General features: G+C 40.7%; 1 protein-coding gene across 1 annotated transcript in view; it reads left to right on the top strand.

Moving 5' to 3' along the window:
* LOC105272326 (uncharacterized) overlaps positions 1-27,723 on the top strand; it is a 175,223-nt gene that overhangs the window by 73,934 nt on the left and 73,566 nt on the right. The window contains exon 3 of the mRNA XM_011314407.1: positions 18,070-20,418. Coding sequence (XP_011312709.1) covers positions 18,070-20,418 — 2,349 coding nt within the window. The remainder of the gene's footprint in view (positions 1-18,069; positions 20,419-27,723) is intronic.

Genomic DNA, 27,723 nt, shown 5'->3' with positions numbered 1-27,723 from the left:
AATGCGAGGTGGTACATAAATCTGGTAAATTAAATACCAACGCTGACGCTTTGTGCCGCATTAACATCGTAACTCGAACACAAGCAAAGAAAAAACAAGTAAAAATTTCTGACTCCGTCGATGAGGTCATTACACCTGCTGACGAAGACATTCCGACAATATTGAAGGAATATCATGATACACCGATTTCTGGTCACCCAGGTATTAAACGAATGTACACGAGAAGTAAACAAAACTATTTTTGGAAAGGAATGAAAGCTGATGTACAGGACTACGTTGGGAGTTGTAAAAAATGTCAACTAAATAAGCTGGGAAAAGTCACGAAAGTTCCAATGATAATTGGGAAAAGTCCTGAAGTTGCATTTGAGCAATGTGCCATGGATATAGTAGGTCCATTGCCCATCACAATCTCAGGAAATAAATACATTCTAACGTGTCAGGATGCTCTTACAAAATTCAGCAAGGCTATTCCCATTCCGGACCAAGAAGCTAATACTATTGGTCGAGCCTTTGCAGAAAAAATAATTTGTGAGTACGGAACACCACAAAAACTACTCACAGATCAAGGACCAAATTTCGTGGGCGAAGTTTTTAAAAATGTTTGTAAACTTCTCAGAATAAAGAAAACACAGACTACAGCTTACCATCCACAAACAAATGGCATTGTGGAGAGGTCACATCGCACTTTAGCTGAATATCTAAGAAGTTTTATTGAGGAAGATCAAACGGACTGGGACATGTTGGTTATCTTATGCTATGTTTGCATATAACACTACTCCCCCTACAGCTACGAAAGTCACACCTTTCGACTTAATTTTTGGAAGACGAGCTGAATTACCGACAGCCGTCAAGCAGCCACCTCGTCTGACGTATTCTTACGATGATTTCGCTGAAGAACTTCGAGAAAGATTGCGAGCAGCTCACCGAGAGGCAAATGAAACCTTCGACAAAGTTAAAGGGCAATCAAAGTTACAGTATGACAAAGATGCAGAGCCTGTGGATTTTGAACTTGGAGATAAAGTTCTTCTCAAAAACGATGTTCTACGACGAGGACGATCGAAAAAGCTTACACAACCTTGGATTGGTCCATACGGGATCATCGAGAAAAATTCTGAGGTGAACTATACGTTTAAAAGCGGAAACAAGAAAAAAACACAAAGAGTTCATGTCAATCGACTCCGTCCATTCATAGAAGCATGACTACATGGACCCCACCATCAGGAAATATTATGTTTAGAAGACCTAAAATTTTCTTATCTACAGGATAAGAAATATATCATGGTACAAGCAAGGAATTTCACGTTTAATATTTATTTCCTCAAAATATTAGCTGGTGAGATTCTCAAAAAGAGAATCACCATAAGTTTTATCAACGAAACGAACGTGCCAGTTCCATCCAAAGAAAAAATCTGTCGGTGGACACCAGATGTAGTAAGAGCAGCCAGGATAGATAGTGGAATCATCTTTCAATTGCTGAGATACATGGCATGGTTGTGGAACAGGTACCTCACCGAACAGCAGCCGAAGATTGAAAATATCCTCCAGATCATCTTCAATGACCGGGAGATCCCAAAGGGCGTTGAGATCCTTTTTCTGCTTAGTTTTGCGAAAACGGACATATGCCTTATACCCGAGATGAACATACCCTTTTTGAAAGGGGAAACTGTCGCACTAAAAAAGCCGGAAAATAGACGAAGATTAGGACAAAAGAATTTCGCAACGGAACGGGCAAATATAAAAATTAAGGAGATGTACGAGCTCATCAAGAAAGAAAAAGTAAAAGCTTCATCAGCACGTCTACGATACGGATGCGGTCGTTGGCTTAAACGTGAAACACGAGAACCAAGCCGATTACCAACATTCTCTACTGCTTCAGAGCTACTTGGACATGGATTCCGAGGGCACAGTGCAGATCTGTGGTCTCCAATAAGTCCACAAACCAAGCAGGCTGGAAAACAATCCGAGGGAAGATGTCCAAGCTTACCACAGGTTGTACATCTTCCAGTAAAACGATCGGGACGTCCTACTGGTTCGTATTTCGAATCACTCCTTGACCTCATGTTGATGTTTTGGGTTCTCACTAACTTTTTGCTTCGGAATTTGGAAGCCACTGTGACATGTTGGGGAAAACAAGCAGCTTTATATAGCAAATATCTACATCAACAAAAATTGCAAAGCAATGAGGAACTGACACGTAAAAACTCAAGTTCAATTACCTTTCGTGTTTCCACACCATTCAATTTTACAATTTTTTTTTTTCAACTGCTCATGCTCGGAAGCATGATGGTTATGATACGGGGGAAGGGACACATAGTTGACAAGTTTGTCGACACTCCAGGAATTTATTTTGAACCAATTGGGAATGTACATTTGAGCAACCAGATTTGGTCTATGGCTGCAACTACGGATATCGCACCATGGCAGAGAAGAGCTAATCAACTTCGAAACCATCTAAACTACACAAAACTTCTTTGCTTTAGAGCAGGTCCATGGGGACATAACTTTCATCTCATCGTCGATCAATGGATTGCTAGTTTCACGGAAACAGCAGATACCATTGATGAATTACTTGGCTTAAAAATGAATAAGAAACGCCGAGGATTCATTGACGGTCTGGGTTCCGTAGCAAAATCATCAATTGGGACTATGGACGCTCAAGATGCCAAGGAAATCAATGAGAGACTTTTGCATCTAGAAAGCGGAGTAAAAGGGTCATTGGCCAGTTCCCGGAAACAACTGGAAATCGTCAATTCCACACTTCATCAATTAGCCCGGACGGAAGCCATGTTTCATAGAAATGAAAATATATTGATCAAATCACTTGCAGAGATAAACAGCGAAAATGAACAATTAGCGCATCGGCACCTGATAGATGAGCACTTCATGATCATACAGGCCATATATACCGAAGTAATCAGTGATGCTGCGAAGATAAAGAAACTTCTAACTGGTTTTAAGGGAATGTTGTTGAGCACAGAAATATTCACGGAACAGGAATTAGTAAACCTACTACAGCTGTATTACCAAAGGGGTTCAGTTTTCCCCTTGAGTAAAATATAGGAGGAATACATATGGTTGAGGAGATTTCAACCATTGGTGTACATGCATTTGGATTAAAAATTGTGACTATGATAGAAATGCCGCTGATCAACTTTCAGGTGTTCGATGTTTTGCTGACACATGGCATTCCGTTTCGGACAACGAACGAATATCACTCATTCTTGGAGGTGACGAATGAATTTCTGGTTATACACGGGCCAATGCAACAGTTCGTGCCAATGACCGGTGAACAATTCAAAAACTGCAAACATATAAGTGGACAATATCTATGGACTGAGACTCTTCCTATCCAAAAAAAAGGAAAAAACAGTCCATGTGAAGTACAAATGTACATGAGTCCAGAAAAAATGCTTTGTACCTGTAAAGCGAAGCACGTGAAGCTTCAAGGGCTCACTCTAATTAAAATGAGGAAAGACAACATATGGTTTTACATAGCTCCAGAACCTGAAGGAATAGTAGCAAACTGTGGTGACAAAGACGTTAGAGATGTCTTAGAAGATTCGGGGATTTTCAGAGTTGATCATTTTTGTGAGATAGTCGCCTCGGATTTCACTATCAGAGGTCGGAAAACACATAAAATAACCATCAATACCCATGTTCATCCGAAATTAAATTTGACATTGGATGACACCATGATCGCTAGACTAAACAAACAAAACTGGAGCATAAGTGACATCCAGTTACCGAACGTTGTTGAGAACATCAAGAGACTGGAAGGGCTTCAAGTTCAGCTGCAAGCGGAGAAGGAAAACCTGGAAACGGTGCAGAAGAACTTTGACTATCGAGAATTCTTCACACACCCGTCATCAATATTTACCGGAGTAATGGTGATACTACCAGTTGTCCTAGGGTTAGCCCTTTTCTGCTGGTGTCGGAAACCTTGGCCGAAAAAGACAACGACAGACTGTTGAGATGTTAAAAAATATCTGTTGATTGTATCAAATCAAAGTCTGGAGATGAAGTAGAAAATTCCTGAGAGTAGAAATTTTCTTCCCTGGCGGGGAGCGATGTTATGCCCCAGAAATACCATTAAATTACGAAATAGTATTAGGTAATTTCTCATTGACCCGGATAATATGACGACACGCGATGTGGCACATATTATCCAAAACATGTAAAATCGAATCAAAGAATGTAAATGTTGTAATATAAACTAACCCGAATATTTGTGGATTAAGTCCACATATATTCGTCATAATGTGGATCATTGGGGTCCAGTGTCAGCACTTCACTCCATCAACGGCTATGGCCTTTACGTACACCTGGGACGTCACCCGATGTCTCTCCAGGTTTAAAACAAAGATAGAACACTTGTTGCAATCGAATCCACGATGAAATATAAGCTCGTAAGTTCGTTGCCACTGGGTCAGTTAGTCAGGTTGTCAGACACAGACAATTAGTAATCCGATTATTCGTTAAGTCACTTTTCTTGTAATTCATATTGCCTGATATTTACGGCATTAATCAAAGACTATATTTACTGAATTAATCGTTTAATCGTTAAAAAGTTGAATCTCCCTGAGAGATATTCATTTCTAATTATCTACAAGTGATCTATCCCTATCATCGAACCCAACCGCTCGGGTCCATAACACTGGAGATTCTCGCCATTGAATTTAATTTCAATTTAGCAATTTCAAGGTCTCGTGACCTGCGAATTATTCTATCTCTAGTTTTTGTATTTATTTTGTGTCTGTTTCATTGATAATAACAACTCGAGTTTGGTGACTCAGTTGTTTGATATTTTAATTAATTCTGACTTCTGTGACTATTTAATTATTTATTAATATATTTATTTTGAAAACTTTTGGACTTCAGAAAAACCTGTATAAACTTAATCAGACGATTTGACTTTACCGATCAATTTAAATGTTCTGTAACGCGTAGTCGATTTAAGGGGATTTTATTTTATCATTTTTTTTATGTATCGAGATTGATTTTTTTTTTTATTAAATGTGGTTCTCCCCGACAATTCTTATATTATTTATTTTTACTGAGGATCCCAGTTGCATCCCCTTTCAGCTTCCGATTATTTGAATCTCTACGTAACGAACTACAGGAGTTATTGAAGCTGAGAGTGGAGAAGGATTTTGTTTACGGTAGTCATTCCGTTTTTAATGACCTGGCGCCTGACTAAATTTTATGATTTTATTTTTGGGGTATTTTGGTGCCAGAGGGCGGGCTAATGGACGAAGGGTTCCGTGCACCTTCGAAAATTACGTCGCAGTTCATATTACTCACTCTCGACTCTTGATCTGCTTCAAGATTCTCTCTTGAGGGGATGTAAGAGGCAAACAGCCAGATTGATCTCGCTTGACACCATTGCCACACCTCACGTGACAAGTTGTGGAGATGAGGAAATCTAGTACGACCCATGTTATTAATATAGGCAATAGCTGTGGTATTATCCACTCGAACAAGAAACTCACAATTCGATAGATTTTGAGCGGAGCAACAAAGAGCAAAGTGGACTGCTAAAAGCTCTAGATAGTTAATGCTGTAAAGTCTCTCTTCTACTGACCAGAATCCTCTAGCTGTGTTACCGTCACAGGCTGCTCCCCAGCCTGTGAGGAACGCATCGGTGAAAATAGTAATTCTTGGTCTCTTCAACTTGATAGGATTAGAGCAGTTTAAGACATGTGCTCTCCACCAATCCAGGTTTGACTGGAGAAAATGAGGGATCACCATCAATTGGTCGAAATTCCCTTCATTTACAATTAAGCATGATTGTTTAGCCCTCTCCAGTGATTCGGTATAAAGCACCCCATAAGCAGTAGCTGGAGAGATAGAAATTAAAGAGCCTATCAAACGAGCGAAAAACCTAATTGAACATTCTGTACCAGGATGGAACCGATCCAGCAACTCTCTAATTGCCACACGTTTCTCCTGAGAAATCTCCAGGTATAGTTTATTGGAGTCAACCACATACCCAAGGTATTCACTACGATCAAGAGAACTCGTCTCTATGTTGACAGCGAAACGTAGACTGGCTAACAGTTCGACTGTCTGTTGGGCATTTGAGTTACATTCTTCAGCCGAAGAAGTGATGCAAAGAATGTCATCTAAATAGATAGATGATACTAAGCTTTAGTCCGAAGATAACCCATCACTACTAGTCTCATTATTTTCGTGAAAACCTGAGGGCTAGTAGCTAAACCAAAAGGTAAGCAGGTAAACTGGAACAGTCCACTCCTGAACTGGAAACGAAGAAATTTTCTATCTTTCCCATACACCGGAATCGAGAAATAAGCATCTTTCAGGTCAACTTTTGCCATGAAAGCGCCTTGAGAAATAAACTTTATTACCGTCCTTATGTCTTCCAATTTAAAGTGAGGGGGTACTAAGAACTTATTAAGTTTTTTAAGATTGAAAATGAAACGCTTCGTGCCATTCGACTTGTCTATTAAAAAATAGGAGGAAATAAACTAACCTTCACAGGGGGTACAGGGCTCAATCGCACCTAGACCTAATAGCCTAAGTATCTCAATGACTTTCTCCTCTAGTTCAGAGAAGTTAACTATATCAATGACTTTCTCCGCTAGTTCAGAGAAAACCGGCTCTGGAGGAAATCTGGATTGGAAAGGGGGAGAATGGAAGGGGATTCTATAACCCTTCACTCACTCCAGAACGAAGGTATCTGTGCGGATACTTTTCTACTTAGGCATGAAGTGCCTGATTTTACCAGCCTGGACGCTTACAACTTCTTAGCTTCTTGAGCCTTGTCTGGGACTGACGAGGCTGGCATCTGTCTGTTGGGATGGCGAGATCTGTGATTGGAGAAGCTGCTGGAGCCGCTATTGCTCACGCGGGGCTTCCCTCGATGTTTTGTGCCTGCTTGTGGCCTCCTGAACTTGAGAAGCGGGCCTTTCGGGTTTAAATTGTTCTGCTTTTTTAATGGAGCAGGAGCAACTTTGAGGTCTTGGCTGAGCTTTGACAAAGTCTACACCTCCTTCACCTTGTCCGAAAGGTTGGACCCATACAGCTGCTGGTCTGGCGAGGTAGCCTCTAACGCATCACGGACCTGTTTATTAAGACTAGGCGATATGAAAGCTCTTCTGGTCGATGGAAAACCTCGCACCTGGGTCATCAATTTTCCTCCATCACAAAGTTTCTGCAGGAGATCCAGCTTGTCTATCTCATCATGCTCCAAAAAGTTAGAGACAGCTGCTCCCAGAGCAACCAGGGCAGAACCTGCAAGTTTCCGTGAGGCACAAAACTTTTCATCTCTCTGAACCAGAGCATCCGTTGAGATAGCTAAAATCTCAGGACTTAGCTTTGGAGCTTGAAATTAGCACTTTGAGGACGTGCGTGGATAATTCTCCATTAACTTATCCAGAGCCTCTTTCTCCAGCGGCTTTGTCAACCAAACTGCCCAGCGAGTTGCTAGCTCACCTTGGATAGATGTTTCCAGCTCTTGAGGTATAGATGGGTCAGCGGCCAGGACTTCCAACAAGTCCGGATCCAGGCTGGAGGTGTCCTCTAGATCCACAACGACAGGATCAGTCTCAATAGGGGTTGTAACCTGTGAGGCCTCTGATGGGCTGCTTGTCTCTGAGACGGGGGGTCTGGCATGTATTGGACGTGGTTGACACTCCTGTGTTTCCATCGTTATTGCGGGTGTCAGATGGCTCAGGGGCAGTTGAATTTTCAACATCTTGATTTTCCTTGTTTTCTGAAAAATTGCGACACAAGGAGAGGTTAGGACGTGAGTCGTTCCCTGAGGATATCCTCAACCTTCCTCGAGGCCTGGACGATTGTGGCTTTGTCACTAGGATCGAGCCCAAATCCGTTGCGGCCATTTTGCGGTTACACTTAGCATGAGCATTGTCGGGTTGCTGTACGAAGAGACGCTGCCGCTGAACATTTAATCTTTGAATTTTCCGAAGGATCTCGGCCTTCTCATCACGATCCTCATGCTTTCTCTTCTTATGTTTACCCATAATTGAATAAAAATACCTCAATATATATCACTCACTGGAAATTACGTGTGAACCACTCGCACACACACGAAACAATGAAAAGTTGGTAGGCCCCCGCACTAGTGGCGCCTCGACCGACTTTTTTCTTACTCTTTGGATTTGTGTGGCTCCAAAGCACTGGCGGGCTACTAGAAGTGTTTGAAATCTCAAAGACGAGGCTCGAATATAATTTGTTTGTATTGAGCCGTCGCTGCGCGGCTCATTGGTGATTCATCGTGGGATGGACTTCGGACGTACGAGCGTCTTATCGTAGGTGGAAATTATTGGTTGGAAGGGAGATCTAAATGGCGGACTTTGGATGTCGAGAATGATTCAACGGAATCCAAAAATGTCTCGCACTCAGGTCATCCAGATTTTCTTCGAGCCATTAGGCTTATATTTTTAAGTTGCGTTATCCGAAAATCATCGCGATTATTCGGGCATTTAACCGGTTGAAGGTATTATATTTTTGCATAATTTAAAAGGGGTTCTTACATTTATCGACGTTCGAATTGTGGTGTTATTGTCCGATGATTTTAAGTATGTGTTGAGACCCCCTTTTGAATCCTCCTTTTTTGACCGTAAAATATACTGATAATATAATAGTCAAATTAGATTAGGGTCCCGGGATTGAGGGAAGGGAAGGAGGTTAGAGGCCAACACAGCAGAGAACTTTGTAAAGGAAAAGGAGAGCAATTTTGATGAGGGAACGGAAGAGGGTCCAGAAGAAGACAGAAATGCTGCCCCAGAAATAAAATGACTACCCTGCCATTTTTCTGTGCCTGCCCCATCATTGTTCCCGGAATCGTCTATCAGCCCAACGGTGAGACAATTTTTCTACAGTTCGAAACTAAAAGTTGAATGAAAACAGAATAAAACATAGAAGACCAGAACAATTCAATTATTCGAGGAAAAAGCATCCTTCATGTACTTGACAGCGTTAGGTCTTTCGCCTGCATAACTCCACGACTGTGTGATTTACCTAATTGTACGTCTGTCCATGAGAAAACTTAGACCATTGCCATATCCACTTTAAAACCTTAGCAAGTGTAACGTTTCAGTCGCCGATTTTTGTGAATAAAAAAATGCTTAAGTTCGTACTTTTTTCCGAAGTATGTTAAACTTCGTCAGAAATTGAAGTCATATAAAAAAAACGAAACATCGGACTACCATAGTATTGGTATAATTTGGGATTGAGATGCAGGATCATGAATGTACGTGCCTAGAAAAGCGCAGTAGATCCGTGTGTCGTGAGGTGGGGCGGTACGTATTTGTTCGATGATTCTAACGGGTCTTCTGATCATTATTTTCGTAGTTTTAACGCAATCATCTGCAGGTAATTCGGACAATAACATCTTCGGGATCCAGGTGCCTCCGCTGTTGATATACCACGCTGTCGGCCACTGCAACTTTTGTGAGTTTACATATCCTGGCTTTGCACGTTTTGCGAGGAAACGTTTTGGCGTTAAACTTTTGGAATTGTTCATGTTGGCCACAGAAGGCCGCGTATTCAGCCGCTTTCGCGGATGGGCAAAATATATGACAGACTATATGTATTTTTCAATTTTAAGAAAGATTATAATTTTTTTTCATTACTGAAGAAATGAAGAGTGAAAAAATGAAAAAATAATAGAAAATATGTAATGACAAGCGTATTGCGGACGGTTCGCGGCCGCCACTTACGGCTCATTGACTAATTTTAATCATTTGTTGCGGACGGTGTATGAATTGTATCATTTATTTCCGAGGGATAAGTGATCACGTAGGTCGCCTGAGTCGTAAGCAATAAAATCAGTGAGGAAGATCCGGCAGAAAAAGATTATCAAAAGTGGGGCCTCATGAATTTGATTGGATTAAATACTGAGGTATACAATGGTTATCAATGTCAAGGCTTTGAAACTCTTTATGCAGGCATCATATCTCGAGGATCCCTTTAAATCTCGGGTTTTATTGTAGCGCCATACAAAAAAACTTACCGGTTCGAGGTGAAGGGAAAAATGATGAGCGTTCTCAAATAACTAATGTAGTGTGTGGTGCTGTTTCATGATCGACGTACGAGTACAGCTGACTGTGACAGGTCGTCTATGGAGGATGGCCGACGGTCGTTGACTCAGAAAACGCGCAGTAGGTCGGAAAGTAGTAGGCTTGGTAGCTGGAGCTGATGTCCGTGGCTGGCGAACTGGTGACTGGATGTCCTTTATCACTGCCGGACGTTGTAGCGGACACTGGGTCACTAAGTAGGTAGAAATATCGAATAAAAGGTGAACCCTTTAGGTGAGTTGACCGTAACTAGTCACGGCAGGTCCGACGGAGAAAGGATCTTATAAACCTCACTTAGTGGGGCCTATTGCGTGGGAGGAAGTACTGAAGTAAACAATGGTTATAGGTTAGGTTATATGAGGAATTAGCACACAAAGAGAAAGATACCCTTAAGTTTCCCTGTAAATATATTTCAAATTTATTACACTTCACTTGAGATACAGAATAGTAAAAAGGAGAGAATAATGTAAATGTTGTTGGTGTGTTTTTCTGACTTACGGTTGTAGAAATAAACGGCAGGAGGGCAGGGGTGATCTCTTGGTGTTTCCTCTTCGTAGTGGATTCCGGAGAACTCCAAAAGTATGCTAGATCCTCTCGCACTGGTTGAGTTGAAAACTGCTCAAACACGCTTCTTTAGCGCTGGTGATGATGATGATGTGAGGAGGTGTTGGTGGTGTTGGTACGCCTGAGTTGTCCACTCAGGCAAAACTTGGTTGCTCGCTAGCAACTCAGTTGTCCGCTGAAAGAGTTACCAGGTCGGTGCTAGCTTGACGAGAAGATTCCCTGAGTTGTACACTCAGGATGAGCCCAGTTGTACGCTAAGCGATTTACCAGGTCGGTGCTGGCTTGCAAAAATGCGGTCGATCTGACGCAGTGCAAAAAATCGAGTTGTTTACTCGATTTAGTAGCGATGAGAGTGGGCGATGCCATAGAGCTGCTTCCCAGCAGAGAGATTTCGAAGGGTCAGCTTTAATAATCAGCAGGGCCCGTCGTTAATAACCAAGAGTCGAAATTTTACTTTGGGCTCGTTGATTGTGATTAAAGTTGCGCACTCGATCTGGGGTTACAAGAAGAGTCGAGTTGTACGCTCGGCCTGCGCCCAGTGTTGACGTCAGAGGGTGGTCCTGCCGAGTTGCTCCCTTGAAGACTGGGCCTGGAGAGTTGAACTGGATGACGAGCAGGGTACCACTTGAAGATTTCGAGTCGAAGATTCAATTTACACTGACTGTATTTGGCGATATATACTGTTCTGGTGTGATTCCTCTACAGCCGTTGGCATTTTGAAATTTCGTCATCCAACGTTTTTTGAGGTATGGTGGAAGGCACCTTCATATGTTTAACAATGTATTCAAAGGGAATGTTTCTGGGCAAATGTACCCTCACCCTGACGTTACCCCCCATTTCTCCAGGTGCGAGAGAAGTTTTTGAGAAAGAGGCGGAACGAGCGCGCATTGGCCTCTCTCTAATTAATGTTCTTCTAATGTCAAAAGTGGCATGTTTATGCATTTTTCTGACGTTCATGGCCCATAAATTTGACACCTCCTTTGATGATGGATAACTATTGTTCATTAGAAGGCCCGCATGTCAAATGGAGTGGACCCCTTGAGGCTGGTGATGTCCCCTTATTTGGACAACAAGAAATCATCTGGTGAATTGTGCCAAATCCAAGAAGCCATCTCATAACTTTTGTGGGATATGGGGTGCAGGTGAGGTCATGATGCCGGCCAATCTCCTGTAACCAATGTGGGGAGGCACTCTGGGAAGATGTACCCCCCTATTGGCCTGTCTATTCTTTTGTCGATATCGGCAAATCCGTGGTTGAGGTGGTCCATCCCTAAATTGCCGACATTTTTAATTCTTTGGGGCAGCTCCCATCTGCGGTTAGCATTGGAGTATTGTTTAAGTAATTGGCCCACAGATTCAATAGAGGGAAGAAAATCAGTGAAAAGGATCTCTTTAGTTGTGCCTTTGAGCAGTTGTGTGGCATCTATTTAGATGATTCGTGGTTTCCAGGTGTTGTCCCCTTGATGGTCACTCCTTAACGCCTCTCAGGCCATAATGACGGCCACTTGAATAGGTGCTAGGTGGTCCCTTTTATTGTGGTTACCTCGCATAATCGGTATTTAGGCTGGACCTACCGACATTCCTTGCTATTATGTGGGATTTTCTCAAGCTTTTTTTGTTGTTACACCATGTTTTCCAGATATATTATAATTTTCACCGTAGTACCTGCGGCGTCAGCAACAACGTCATGGGCCTTCGTCTCAGTGGTATTACTAGTTTAGAGTCGTGGTTTCACGGGGTAGATACTGATAATAGTCCTCGTCGGAGGAATTAATTGACCGTGGAGACACCCTAGATCAGGGCTGGGCGAACTCTGCTCTGAGAGCAAGTTATGCTCCCGACCTCTATTAGTGCGTAACAAAGGGTAGACGAAAGCCCATTGTATCGGGTGATGGGCCTTTATGACCCAGGTCGTAAAGGCCCTTCTCCTCCGCTGAGAGCAACCGAAGTGGGGGTGACGCTTAAGAAAAGGAAAAGAGGAGAAGTGAGACTCGAGTAAAGGAAAAGCAGGGAAATAAGTCGATGAGGAAAATTTCAGTTTTTTTTCATTGCGTGCATTAAAAAATAATCAGATGTGCGATAAGTTTTACCCTTCCGGAGGATAAATTCTACCCGTAAAACCTCATCAGTCTATCTCCCTCTCTCTCTCTAATACAATATGTGCAAGAAAGAGGCAGAAAACGCAATTAGAACGCAATTTACCCCAACGGCCGGGAGACCCCTATTTTTTGAAATTTTATTCATAACAAATAACTTAGCCAACTAGTCGAAATTTTACATGCGCCATTTAATAGAAAAACCTTTCAAGTATTTTCTGTGAAAATGTTCAATTTTTTGGCGGAAATTTTCTCGATAAACGAGACTATTGAATCGGTGCGAGAAAATATTTTCTTGTGCTATCTTTGTTGATTAATAAATAATGTAAAAGATGCAGTAAAAAAAAAATTTAAGAGTTCACTGGGGAGACTATTTTATTGGCTTCTTATGGTTTTTTTCCAAATGGCAATAAGTGCCTTATAATTCGCGCAAATAATTGTTTATTATTGACGGAAATGCATCCCAAAATTTCTCTCAGTGTAGCATAACATTGATTTTCTGTAAAAATGTGGATTGAAAAATACGCCTACCACCTTCCGTTGAACAGCATTGGAAAATGCTATCTGAGAGTGGGGAAAATATATAATTAATCAATTAAGATTTCAGGATTTGATCAATTCGTACCGGTTGGAAATTTATTCATTTTATTTCTCCAAATTGAACTCAGATTTTAAGGTAATATGATTCAGAATTAAGAGGAATTCTCACATCAGCTTATTCAGAAAATTGTTGTTCAGTTTTTGATTTTTCATTTATTTTTTATGAATCGTGAGCGGCATTTTTCCCAATTTCACCTTTGCCAGACGCTTCATAGGACACTCCCCACCTTAGTACCTGTGAAGCCCCCTCTACTTCCCCCACGATGCTAGTACTAAGACCCTTATTATTGAAATGGTTTCAAACTTTATTGGATTTCAAATTCGAGTTTATGGCTCTGCTCCAAACTACCTGGAGATTGCCCATGCCTGCCCTAGATCACTCGCCCTAGTATATGAGTTCTGACGTTTCGGAATTCCCGGTGGAGCTTATGACCGTGCAAACACCGTAAACTATAATATTAGAAAATCATTATAAATAACAAGATTGCAATACTTTGACAAAATATGTCAAAATAAGAGGATTTTCTTTTTTTAAATTTACATTAACAGCAGCCGTGGCCGGAAATATAATATAGGGGATATAAAATCAGGTTATCATCAGGGAAAATTCTTCATATTGCAGCATAATTTTTGGAGCTTAACGGAACCCTTCTTCCAATACTCGGTCCAGTGGCACCAACGAGTGTTACCCTCCCCGTATTATTTTTTGTATTACCTTCTATTCGGATACTCACAGTAATTCTTTTCCATTGATCCCATAACTTCTTCTCTTCGTTCGTTGATGTTAGAATCACTACTTATCACTTTGTATAGCGTTTACCGGAAGTCTCAGACCAGCGATAAGGGTATCCTTTAGCCGCCCCCTCCCCCCACGATAATTTGATATTTTAATATTATTGAAATAAATTAATATTGTTGAAATGCGAATCAATTTGATATTCACCGAAGAAAAGGCCCTCGAAAAATGGAATGGAAAGAGATTGAGAGAGAGACAATATAGGCGGAGGAATAAATACACCGCGAGAATACCGTGCAGGTCCTTCCATTGTACCTGAGATTCGTGAACCTTCCTGTCTCCCTTCTATCACTGTTGACATGAGGAGTGAATCATATGATATGCAATAATGTGCGTAGCTACAGAATGGTAGCGGTGGCTATGGCACTTCTCGGGTTAAGTCAGTGATAGTAGGTGGTCAGTTGACGTGTGGTGCTATGTTGGTGATTCAGTGATCAGTGCAAGACCCCCATAAAAAATTAACATTTTTCTGTGTGTCCATTGTCCTTCGTGTACCAACATGTCAGGTCTTCGAAGCCCACACACCACCGCATCCTCGTCGTGACCCTAGATAGCATAGAGCGCGGTGTATTAACACCCTTAACTCCTAGCATAATTCTTTTCCCGGCTTCCAGATCCTGACATAGGGAACGGAAACCTGCACACTCTACTATACAGTGTAGACATTGGTTTGAGGGGGCTAAACTACACAATTATGATATGTTCAATATTCATTATTTTTTAATTATCCCGACTAACTCACTTACCGCCCTTCCCTCTTACTCTTTTTCAGACCCCACCGTAAATTTAAATGCGATTTTTCACGGCTATTACATCAATAGAATGATTCCCAGATTCAAATTACCGATGTGCTAATGATCACTTTTTTCAAAATCAAAAATAGGATTGGTGGTTGCCGATTGAACACTACTGTAAACAGTAGTGAACTTTTGGATAGGTAGTTGAATGTGGTGAATACATCTCTATATATCGATATTTATGCGTGTGTTGGTACATATTCTTTTTAGTTTCAAAAAATGGAATTAAGAGATTATGGTTTGGATTCAATATTCCTTAGAAATGAAAGTGGGATGCTCGTGAACTTGTGAAAGAAATATTTCATCGTCAATTAAAGATTAAAGGATGCCGATAATTTTTTTGATTATGAGAAATTTATGAATTTTAATGTGGCATCGAGAGCGGGAAATACAGACATCAAAAGTTTGAAAGTTAATGTCAAGTCAGGTTTTATTAACAACATGATAGTATTTAATAACTGTTTTCCGAGAAACATATTTCCACTTCAAGAAATGTATTAAAGGTACAAAATTTTTCATTATACAATCGATTAAAAGCAACCAATAACCAGTCAAAAGCATATAACAACAAAAAAAGCAATAATACAAAAAATATTTCTATTAGTGAAATAGAAAATTTTTCTGTTTCAATTTTTCCACCACCAAGTTTCTGCCGAATATTCCCACTACTCTTACCTACGCACAGGGCATCATGGGCCCGAAGGGGGTGCAGCCATAAACTTCATGACTTGGGACAATTTCGCCTAATGGAGGTCGGGAGCTGGAGTTGCTCCGAGAGCCGAGGTTGCCCACCTCTGCTCTAGAAGATGGATAAAATAAAAAATGAGTAATTCGATTTTTGCTTCCGAATGGAAGCATTGCAATCGTCCGATTTTTCTATTCTCTAATTTTGCCTAAAAATGGCGTAGAATGGTCTGAAACGTAAAAATACCAAGCCCGATGAGCCCAGGTTGCCGGGCTCTGCTATATATTGCAACGGGGTATTCCAATGTTCGATTTCGACCGTTCATCGGCTTAAGACTTCCGAACGAGAAATCAATTATTAGAAAGATAAGAGTCGAATAGGATTGATTGCAATTTTTTATTTTGATTTTGTTTTGATTATTTTTCTGTTATGATTTGTCAAGTCAATCGGTCACTGCTCATCTTGGATGCATCGCGGAAGTCTTTGCGGGATATATGCAGTCGGTCCACATGATTATTCTTCTGATAAAACACAAGAAGATTTAACGGAGAAATTGGAATTTCTGCTGAATTTGGGAACATTGTCGTTTCGCCATCAACCAGCATTCTCACTTGGACGCCTGGTCATTAACAGCAAGTTTCTTTAATGCTATATTCTGTGAAAAATTAGTTACATATCGTAATTCGAAACTTCAGAGGAAGGCTGTGGAGTGAGATAACGGTGAGCGGTGAATAAATTTGTTTTGAGAGAAGATTGTTGATAAGGAATTAATTTGAGAAATTACTAATTCACATTTGATTTGCTGGAGTCATTGTCCATCGCATATGATGCAATTTCCAGGAATCCCAGGTTTCTAGATTTTTCTTCGCCAGTTCGGTTAAATTATTGACATGTTAAAGAATGTACATTCACTTATTTTTTATATCTTATAAAATTTTCTTTCAACTGAGATCTGTGGTTTTAAGTAGTTGTTGAATTTCGACTCTTGTCTCTCATATTCAATCGAATCATTCACTTCCTCGTGAATTATCGATTACCTTTTGTATTCGCGATGTTGGAATCCCAAGGTTATGGATGTATTGTTTCCTTGCGATTTTAATCTGGCATTCATTGTGCTCTTTGAAGACACTAATTTTTCATAAATTTTATATTGTATTGAATTTTTAAATTCATAGTAATGAGATTGAGTTTGCAGTGTCTGTCGATACTCGAGTTTCCTATGTTTTGCCGGTAACCTTTGCGGTTACAATCGACGATTGTTCACGGTATCCCGAAGCATTTGCCTTCTCAAACGCTCAATTTTCTTGTTACTGTATTAATGGACGTGTTCGTTCCTCGCGATAAATGTAGATTCCTTCTCCATATAAATTCTGACTTTCAACGTACCAGCTGTTTCACTGACTGATTGTAAATTTTGACTTTATCATTTCTGACTTATCTTGACTTAGCCGTTCTGAGTAGTATTTGATATGTTGACTTGTGGTTAAGGAATTTGTTAGTTAAAAAAAATAATTATTTATGATATTGTTAAATTTATGCAGTTGCTTATCTCGGCGAGAACAGCGTGATCTTTGATTAAGAGAGTAAGACCGGGTTGTTTTTCCATCATATTGTCTTATTTGTATAAATTAAATTAGAAAATAGCATGGCTGAAAGAAGCTTAACATAGGAGGGATACCTCTATAGGGGTGACGTAGAATCACGAGAGCGACCGTTTCTAGATGTTCCTGCATCTTCCGAGAAATCTCATGTCTCGCATGTGGATATGACTATGCATCTTCCCGAACGGTGCTCGTGGCGGTCCGACATGCATCGCCATTTTGAGTAGCCTGTGCCCATCGCTTGTGATGGAACCTCGTAATTGGTGATTGTGAGTGTGGGTGGTCGGGGATAAGAGAAATTTGCCTGGATCGGATCAGCCTCCCAGCGTCCGAGGTGCTCAGAGATCCCGGCAGAGCAGCAGGCTAGTAGGACCTTACCCCGTGTCGGAATTCCCGATGGTAGGAGGACAGGACCGAGAGGCCTGGAAAGACCTCCTGGGGAAAAGAGAGTGCGAGTAACCGTGCTGCTGTCGCTAGTGACGGCGACCTCCGGCATGGAAAGGCGAGAAACAATCTGGGTTTCTCCGGGTGGACCACTCCCACTCTACCTAAGCACACCCGAAGCTAGCTCAGCATGTGGCATGTCTAGCGACCCACAACTCCCTCAGATAGCCGTAAAGGCCCCGGAGGCCCGTCTTGTTACACCTTCCGAAAAGGTCTGACTAGCGTCCAATTCACACACAGGTATGGACATTGGTCGTAAGGGACCATTTCCCTGGGCGAAATAGCCCGAGAAAATACTCACGCAATGTATTTTGCTTTCCAACTCGATATATGTATTTCATTTGATTATCCATGATCATTAGATATGATTTTCCTATAAACTTTTTTGCAAAAGGCTATTAACAGTTGTTTTTTATATTGTCTTGCAGATCAGGCAGCTGCAAATTGTTTCTATGGTGAAACCCACACAAATCAATTATTTGGAATTCATAGTAAGAAAGTACCATCACACCTCGAAAATGAGAAAGAAGTCATCCTAAATAATGGCGTGGTATATTCCAATGATACGACGCCAGTAAATTCCATCGAATTCCGCCACATTCAAAAAGGAGGGCCAGTACACTGCAATGGACACGCCGCTCGTCATCCTTCACCGTATTATTACGGTGATCTGTACAAAGTTACGAAGAAGCTCTCTAAATTTCAACCGCCCAAATATAGAAAGAGCGTAAACCTTGATGTGTCAGCAGAACGAGCACAAATTCCGAAACTGTCAAAAAGGAATTCAATAGCGGGTGATCACATATCTCCCCCCACCCTATTCGGAAATCAGGATCCAGTAACACCTGCGGGAAGTGGATATGTACCATCAGTCCGCAGCACTGAAATAATTTCATCGTGCATTATTACGGAGTGGGACGAAACCCTTATGCCTCCGCGTCGTTTACTAAGCCATGATTTACCTACCATTGCTTGTAAATATATTCCATTTGCAAAGGTTAAAAATGAAGTAGGTGTAGTGCGAGGAACAGTACGACGTCTTTCGAAATTACGAACGACGCGAAGAATTGGATTAAAACAGCCGCTGGAGTGCGAGGCAGAAGCTGATCGTGCAGGCAACGAGGCGGATATTGAAGAGGAGGTGGTTGGCGAAGGCGACAATATTGCCGATGAAAAAATGGCACGGCAACGACATGTCTATGAGACAGCTTTCGACTGTAAGGTCGAACGATCGGAAGACAATTCAGACGACGTATATCGGGTCACGAATTCAAATTCGAAGGACATAAACCGGCCATGTGCCGTGGCACAAATTACTGAACGATCGACTAAGCATGAATCTGAAAGAAAAGTACAGTTACGATCCCAACCGCTATTTATTCAAATGGAGTCACATTCATCAGTAGATATGTCAAGTCTTTCCCAAGGCATTGAATCCCTCCAAATAAAATGCTCTGATGAAAAAATACGTTTAGGTAGAACAGTTACTTGCGAATACAGTCCATCTGCACTATCGAATAATTTCCTAGCTGCCAAGTTCCATGATACTAAGGATCATATTCGCTCGAATATTAGGAAGGCACCTAATATACATCTTCAGTCGGATTCTCTTAAACTGAAACACATCGGCTCAACTAGGAAGTCATGGAAAATGAAACAATCAAAGCAAATCAATGATGGTATATTTCAGAACAAAAATGAAGCTAGGAGTTCTGTTTACGAAATCACTGATTCACGATTACGGGGAGAGAATCGTGAAAACATCGTCGGATTTGGAAGTAGGCCAAGACAGGAAAGACATTGTTCTCACTATTTTGTACCAAATTGGAAGACTATGGTGAATTTCAAAGGAAGAGCACATAAGATTAAGGAAAATTCTTCAAAGTCGGCAAAAGAACCGAAATCGATGCAATTTAAGCTACATTCAACGAGACGTCGGCTTGATTCTTCCAGCATGGAGAGTATGGCAACAAGCAGTAGTGGAGGCAGCATGGAGTCACTCCGCAGCAGCACTAGCGAAGACAACAGATCGACGAGCAGTTCTGAAAGCCGGCACAGTATTAGTTTGAGTTCTCACAGTTCTGATAGTGGTAGTACCAATTGGTTCTATCAGCATCGTTATCATCCACAAACATCATTATCTAACTTCCTCGCCTATCATGACAGTAAACTGCATATTCTCTCACCTATCTCTGATAAATCGTCCCAGGAGCCTGCTTCCGAAAACTCCGACAGTAATCGTAACTGTAATTCCCAGCAAGCTTCTCCCGAGAAAACAATGGGTAATAGCACCGCAAGTAGTACGGCAAATGTGAGCAGTTTCAAGGTAATACCGCCAATAAATACATCATTTAACAAGGGTCGTCTATTGCCAAATAAACATCTAATCAGCTTAGCTCTTCAGTCTTCATCTTCCGGAGACGCCGAAATTCAGGGTTCAGATAGTGGAATTTCCATTGAGTCACAGGGGGCATTCGTGAGCCAGCCCGTTGGCGTCCGTTCGGCCATACCACAAATGGGCAAGATCAACTCAATGAGTACCGACCCTGATCTCTCTGATTTGCCATTTGATATGCCAAAATTAAGGCGAAGACGTCTTCTTATCGAGCAAGACGCAACGACTTCAGGTAGTGCTACCAGTGTTGATTTTAGAGACCTTCCATTTGATATGCCAAAATTGAGGAGAAGATTGAGAAGCACTCAGACCACCGATTCCAGTGCATCACGAGCTTCGTCTAGTCTTTCCATAAGAGATACTGAAACCCCGGTTGTTTTTGGTGAGTAAATTCATCATTTATTTATGTAAAAAATCACGAAAAAATTTTGTGAAAAAATGGTGTCAACTCAACGTTAATTACAACACCTCCGAGGCAAAAACCTGGCACAACGAGTGAATACAACCGTTTATGAGAAAATGGTAATTTATTAAAACCATAGAAATACTTTTAAAACGCCATGTTTATGCTGGCAGCGTCAAATAAGACAATTTTACGCATCTTTGATTTCGATTGGAGAGTCGATTACTGTTAATAAAGGCTTCTTGTCATTCCGGCTCTAAGACAGTATATTACGGCTACCAAGAAAGAAATATATTACGGCTACCAAGAAGAAATCCAATTTGACTATAAGTCTTTCAATTGTTATTGGAACATTCAAGTTAATTAGTGAAAAAATTTTTATTCAAAATTCAAATTTGTATATAATATTTGAACCGATATATTAACAATTGATTCCAACTGTCAAAGCGGAGGTCAGAGACATCAAATTATTTGTTCAATTAATTTTGCATTAAAATCTTTGAATATTAAAGAATTGAAAAATTTTCAATTGAAATTTTCAATTCCGTTATAATATTTGTTATGTCAACAATGAGTTACTTGACACAATAATCGAATTAAAATTTAATTTGATTTGTCAGAACGATTTAAATAATATCCACCATGTTGTATCTGACGTTGAATATCAACCATATGATGCCCGATATCTCATATCAACCATGTGATGTCCACTGCCTAATATCGAATTCGCGAAATTCAATATCTAATATTTCATAGCTGACAATCATAGTCGCAAAAATTTTCAGAATATCTGTGGGCGGTTGATAGTTTTCTTTTATGCTACCTTGATAATCATAATTAGAACGACAAATTAACTCATGATTTTTAAGTTTTTTTTTCGAAATCATGAATTAATTTGTCGTGATTGCGAATGATTTAAAAAAAAAAATTTTAAATCATTATGAATAGAAACTAATAAGAAAGATGAATTATTTTTTTATTCTTTATCAAATCTGAAGAATCATTTTGAACTCGATACTTCTCTTTCTCTCTCTCTCGCATTCAGATCGAAGCGTGAACTGATCCCTACTCACATGACTGCGCGCTCTTACCGGTGATGCACATACGCATTGTATACAGGCTATCCCAGAAGTACATGCTGATCCAGAACCAGCATGTACAGGGAGTAATTCTGCGACCAGAAGTCCTTTTCCACTTTTGGATTAGAAGCACGCCCTCGGAAATATTGGGGTAATGAAGAGAGCCAATGACGCTACCGGGTTGAGCGGCGGTACGTCCGTGTATCCGCGTTCATGTGTGAGTGATGCTCCTTCCTGGCAGCGGGATACGGTTCACCGCTCACCCGTGAGCGAGAGAGACAATGGCTGATACTTCTCTCTCGCTCTCTCGCATCACTCCACGAAAATGTTTTTGCAAATATCTCGTAAACAATTAAGTTTTATGGATTTTTCCATTGATTATTATTAGGTAAATATAGCGTTGATTGGGTGGATCGGAAGTTTCAGGAAGTTTGTGAGGCGAGGGTGTGGAAGGTAACACGCGGAAATTATACGGCACACGAATGTTAATGTATTAAAACTCGCGGTCAATCTCAATGCGGTTACTTATTTACACTTTGATTAATGAGTTGAATTACGGTGATATACAATAATTGACTTTTAAGGTGAAGTACAATAAGTTGAGATACGCGATGATTTTACACGTTGAGTTACGATAATGTCGCGGTGAGCGTCGATAACAAAGTTGTCACGTCGAGAGTCGGTGATGAAGACAGTGGGGTAGTTTTTCGAAGATGGGTGGTGATTTCGACTGGTGACCGTTGACCGATGGGTCCCGATCATTGTCGGAGTTTTCCGATACTCGCTTTCATGAAAACCGCTCGAGTTTAGCTTAATTCATAAACATCATCTAATGGAAAAATGCTGTAGGCATTTTGGTTGTTTAAATAACGATTAAAAACCATCAAACCGTTTATTGCAATTATTAAATAAATAATTGGGCTTATGTGATTTTTACATGAAATTGTTTTGTATCAAATTCGATTTGCAACAAATTACAATTAATGGAAAAATCCCTAAAACTCAATTGTTTACGAGATATTTTCAAAAACATTTTTGTTAAGTGATGCGAGAGAGCGAGAGAGAAGTATCAGCCGATGTCTCTCTCGCTCACAGGTGAGCGGTGAACCGTATCCCGCTGCCTAGAAGGTGCATCACTCACACATAAGCGCGGAGCCACACGGACGTACTGCCGCTTAACGCTGCAGCGCCATTGACTCCCTTCTTTACCCCAATACCTCCGAGGGGATGCTTCTGATCCAAAAGTGGGAAACGACTTTTCGTACTCAGAATCACCCCTGTACATGCTGCTTCCGGATCAGCATGTACTTCTGGGACACCATGTATACAAAACAGTCAGCCTCTTGGATGCGTGGTGAACTGTTTCGAAGTAGAGTAAATATTCCATGGAGCAAAAAGAAGATACGATACCAAATAAGCAGTATAATAACATGAAATTGCAATTTTTTACATTGAATGGTGATTGGGAGCTTACAAAAATGAACATCAGAAATATTTTTTCAATTTTCGAGTGTATGTTCCATTTTATGAATTAAAAAACCTTATATTTCTATGAATGACAAAATGTTGTATTTCAATTTAAAAAATCATTTAAATTGCCCTCACTACTGTCAAACTTTTGACGATTGCACTGAAACCAATGTTTTAAGTGCCGCACATTCGCCAAAGCACAGCAGACTGATGCATGCGCTGTCTTGATATGTCGATGAATTTCTGGATGTTCAGTCTGCCTGAAGAAATAACTGCTGATTTTCACACAATTGTAATCTTCTAAATTAGTAACTTGGAAGGAATGGCCAAACACTTGCTTCACATATTGCAGTTTTTTTAAACCTTTCACATATATTTTCCGAGTATTCTTCAGAAAACTACGCAAATCTTTGTCAATATCATTTTAATGACAGTCACGAGCACTTCATAACATTTCATGACGATTTCGAGTAATCTACCCGTCGGTTACAGCATCCCGCATTTCCAGATCACTCCAGGCACATGGTGGTTTAAAGAGGATGTTGATGGGGGGAGATTCTTCGATATCTGGTGACTGTTGCACAGCCATTGCACTTAATTCTTTGACAATAATCTTTCCTCGTCTTCGAAATCCTTGCAAATCAACGATGAATGCCATTTTGTTGTTGTTGTTGATGAAGATTAAATCATTTCTGGCTGCTAGAATTGTTTTGTTCAGAGCTGAGGTGTGTAGTATCCCTTCCTGTGGACTAGTGCTTCTTCATTGGTCATTTCCACGCCCCATCGACATCCGATTTTTTTTCTTCTCTCTGCTTACACTTTACCATTAAAAAATGTGCTGAGAACCTCAATGGCCACAGCTTCCATCTCGTCCCGCGTCTCAAGATTTGCACTATGTATGATCCACCGTCAGGGGAGGTCCCACCCTCACAAGAGCTGCAATCTGGAGATGTTCCACACTCACTTCCTCCAGCTGCAGGTCCTCGCATGAATATGAAAAAATCGTTGTTTTTCACAAGGATTGTACGAACTCCAGGGAGTGAGAGATAGACTGGCAATGAGACCATCAATTGGTAGAATAGCTTGCCTCATATAGGTAATCAATTTAGGTACCGGTAGTCACATAAACCATTCCAGAGGTCTAAGAACATTTTCCAAAAAGCGCCGGTACGATATGCTTATGTCTCCTGCTGTTACAGCAGCCTCAACTGATGGATAATACTCATCCCACACTTCAAATTGATTATCGTTTGACATTTTGAAAGATAGTTTTCGATCGAATTTTATTTTTTAACAATCTTTAACGTAACTATTCAAGAAGAATGATATCTCATATGAACGGTATTCAAAAGTCAACTGATGAGATTTCACGAAAATGTTTATATGTGAGCCAAAATGTTAATCTTATTGGGAGGTGGAGGAGGGAGAGCTATGGGTTTCAGCGAAGTTATACACAAATACATCCATACTTGCTTTTTATTCAATAATATACTGTAACTTTGAGTGTATCAGCAACGGTGATAGAGACACAGAAGGCATTTAGCTATTAGTAGGAGGATTGAATTAAGCAATGAGGTCGACGTAGCAGACGAATGTGTACGATGATAACGTAGGCGAGTGATGCTTGGATCCTTCTTGATCACCTCGGGCAACTTGTCCCAAACCGCATCCACCGTGTCCTTGGCAATGGTTTTGATGAAAAGCTTCGGGAGGAATGTAATGTCCTGGCTTGTCAGTGCATTCAAATGGAAAGTTTCGCTATGTTTTCCAGTGATTTCTCCAGAGACCCGGTGTTATACTTGGTAACCCCTTTTTCAAACGTTCTGTATGTTCAAGAGCGCAATGGTACTGGATCGAACTTCCATCAAAGAGACTATGGTGGTAGACACACTTAAAAAGATTCTCACCTTCCAAAGGCTCCATATCAGGGTTGCCAAAGTCATTTAAATTCTCAATTGGCAGTTCAGTTTTGAGGCTTTGCTGCAGCCAGGTCTTCTTCTCTACACCTTGGACGTAAGTGTGTGAAACATTTTTAATAATATTATTTGCAAATTCACTCAATGCTTCATATTTGATATTTCCAGGAGTGTCCCAATGCAGTCCATGATAGTAACGTGGCAACCACTGGTTCACTTCTTTGTACTTAGGAAGCAACTGATCCCATTTATGTGGCGGATCCACTAAGATTGCCTCATGTGTGAACTTTCCATCACCACCAAGTTCCAGCGCGGATATTGCAAATTCTTTCACAACAAACTCGTTTCCAAAATTTTTGGACCCCTCTATATCAATGACAACTGCCATATTGCACAGGGGACCTTGGATATCTCTCAATCATATAACAACTACCACCGACTAGTTTGTGTGTGGATGGTATGATCATCTCCAGAATGTTGGAGGAAGTGGGGGGATGCCAACTTGCTCACGTTTTCATAAGATTAGTTTAAAAATATACCTATCTGATTTTATAGTGTCTCGTTGCAGAGAAACAGCAGAAACCGTTGAAAACTTCGACAATTATTCTTCCGTTGGACTTCTTAGTACACACTTTTTCATATAATTGAACTCTGCCTGCCCAGTCAGGTATTCTTTGTATTAATACAATATTCATCAAGACGGACTAGTGCAGACATTTTTGTAGATTCAAAGTTCTCCAGCTGCATGATGAAAAAAAAAGGAAGAAGAAGGGGGGATCTCTCCCTTGGTAAATGAGATCCTTATAGCTTGTAAGGAATCTTCTTTCCAGTGCAGAGCTCATTTTGATTCTGTGACGTGTGTTAAAATACTCTGCCTTTGTGATGTCTGTTAATGCTGACCAACCAACAACAACAACAAAAAGTAATAGGATTTCAACTTATGAAGTGATCACAATTCGTAAATTTATTCAAAAGTTGGAAACTTCGGAGAGGATGAAAAGGGATTTGCAACTGGATGCAATTGAGTCGATCACCTGGTCAGATGAAGAGTCCGAGATTGGAAGCTTTGCCGACAATGATGATGATGATGATGTTTGGGATGCTCCTACCCAATCAGGTCCGGACCCCATCTCACCTAATGTCGGTGAAAACGTGCATGATTCCCCAGCGAGTCCAAAACCAGAGTCTCCAGAGACTCCAGTACCTGAGGTCAAAGGCTTGGGTGGCTCTCTAAACTCATCAGTAGACGCAATAGTCATTGATCCACCCATCACCTACCTCGAGAAGATCCATCATCCCAGAGGTAAGATCAACAATAACGACACCTGTGAATGTTGAAATTGCATTACATGATTCAGCGGAGGGTATAGAGCCATTCGTTAGAGTGGGGGAAGCTGTCTGTTCGCCAGCTGATGATGATTTAGATGATGATGTGGAACCTGTTCGTATTTTCGTACCGAAGAATGGGAAGGTGTGATGTCTGAAAGGGCTATGAAGAAGCTCAGGGAAGTAATCAATAGTCACTACAAAGTGGGTCGAACATTCGTCACAATGGCAGATTCCAACCAACCTAATTTTCTGTCCTCATGGGAATATTTACTTTCATTCAATGGGAACTTTCAAACATTCCAAGCGATTATCAGCCATTATAAAAATCTATCCAGAGGTAAATTTATAACAAAATTCTATCATCTTCTCCATTGGATAACTCAATTATTAATTTCTTTAATTTTTTATCTGAGGGAAAATTATACCCTCGAGTTGCAATTTTGTTGATGTCATCGAGATCCAGGGCTGGATTCGCCATCTTGATTATTGTTTCTCTGCTCGATTCACTTCGTCTTAGCAAATTTCGTGTGACTACAGTTATAGGTTGGAGACTGAATGACGAATTAGTCGATTTACTACAACTACTTATAGGCTCTTTGCGACTGGAGAGGGAACGCAATTATCATGTAGAATTTTAATCGAAAAACAATTCTGAGAACAGTAGGAAATCAACATCCAACGGTTAAATTTTTCGCAGAAACTCAACCGTTTGCAATTTCTAGGAATTGAAAGGAGGCTGGAATAAATGGAACCAACTAAAACTTTATGACTCATTGAACCACTAACGAGAGAGACGGTGAGAGAGGGAGAGAGAGGGAGAGAGGGAGAGAGGGAGAGCGGGAGGGAGAGAGGGAGAGAGGGAGAGAGGGAGAGAGGGAGAGGGAGAGAGGAAGAGAAAGAGAGAGAGAGAGAGAGCGAGAGAGATATGCTCTCGCATGTGTTATTTGGAATATTTTTTTATCGATGATTTTTTTATTGAATTCGGAAGTTCCGCGACTTCTGCTTGATAATTTTCGTCGCGGTAAAAAGTCGAACCTCGCCATTGAGTTGTATTTACATTTTCTCTCTGCTTTGCGTGTAGTCTGTATATTTTGAGCGTTCGAGATCATGTATACGTATCGATTTTCGCCTCAGTTTCTTGAAAATTATTTCTTATAAAACTTTGTGACTTTTCCGACTTAGCAATTGAGTCCCGTAACTCAGTTGTTCAATATTTATTTATTCACATGTTGTAACGTGACATTTTCACGGGGAATGGAAAATGCCCATTACCTTCGCCCTACTTCCCCTGAGCCTAATAAAACCTGCTAAAATTTAACCTTACTAGCGTATATGGCGCGCTATGCGCGCCAAATCGTCCACGTATGGGGTGCTATCATTGGAATATATATATTTATATTCACGGTTATTTCCAATATAATATATACATGTATAGAATTTCAAAAAGAAGAAAGAAAAAAGTCTAAAAATTTATATAAAAAAAAACTAAT

The sequence above is a fragment of the Fopius arisanus genome, unplaced genomic scaffold (genome assembly GCF_000806365.1).
Source record: "Fopius arisanus strain USDA-PBARC FA_bdor unplaced genomic scaffold, ASM80636v1 scaffold00161, whole genome shotgun sequence".
Taxonomy (NCBI): domain Eukaryota; kingdom Metazoa; phylum Arthropoda; class Insecta; order Hymenoptera; family Braconidae; genus Fopius; species Fopius arisanus.
The sequence above is the reverse complement of the archived record's forward strand: the minus strand, read 5'-3'. Positions and strand labels throughout refer to the sequence as shown.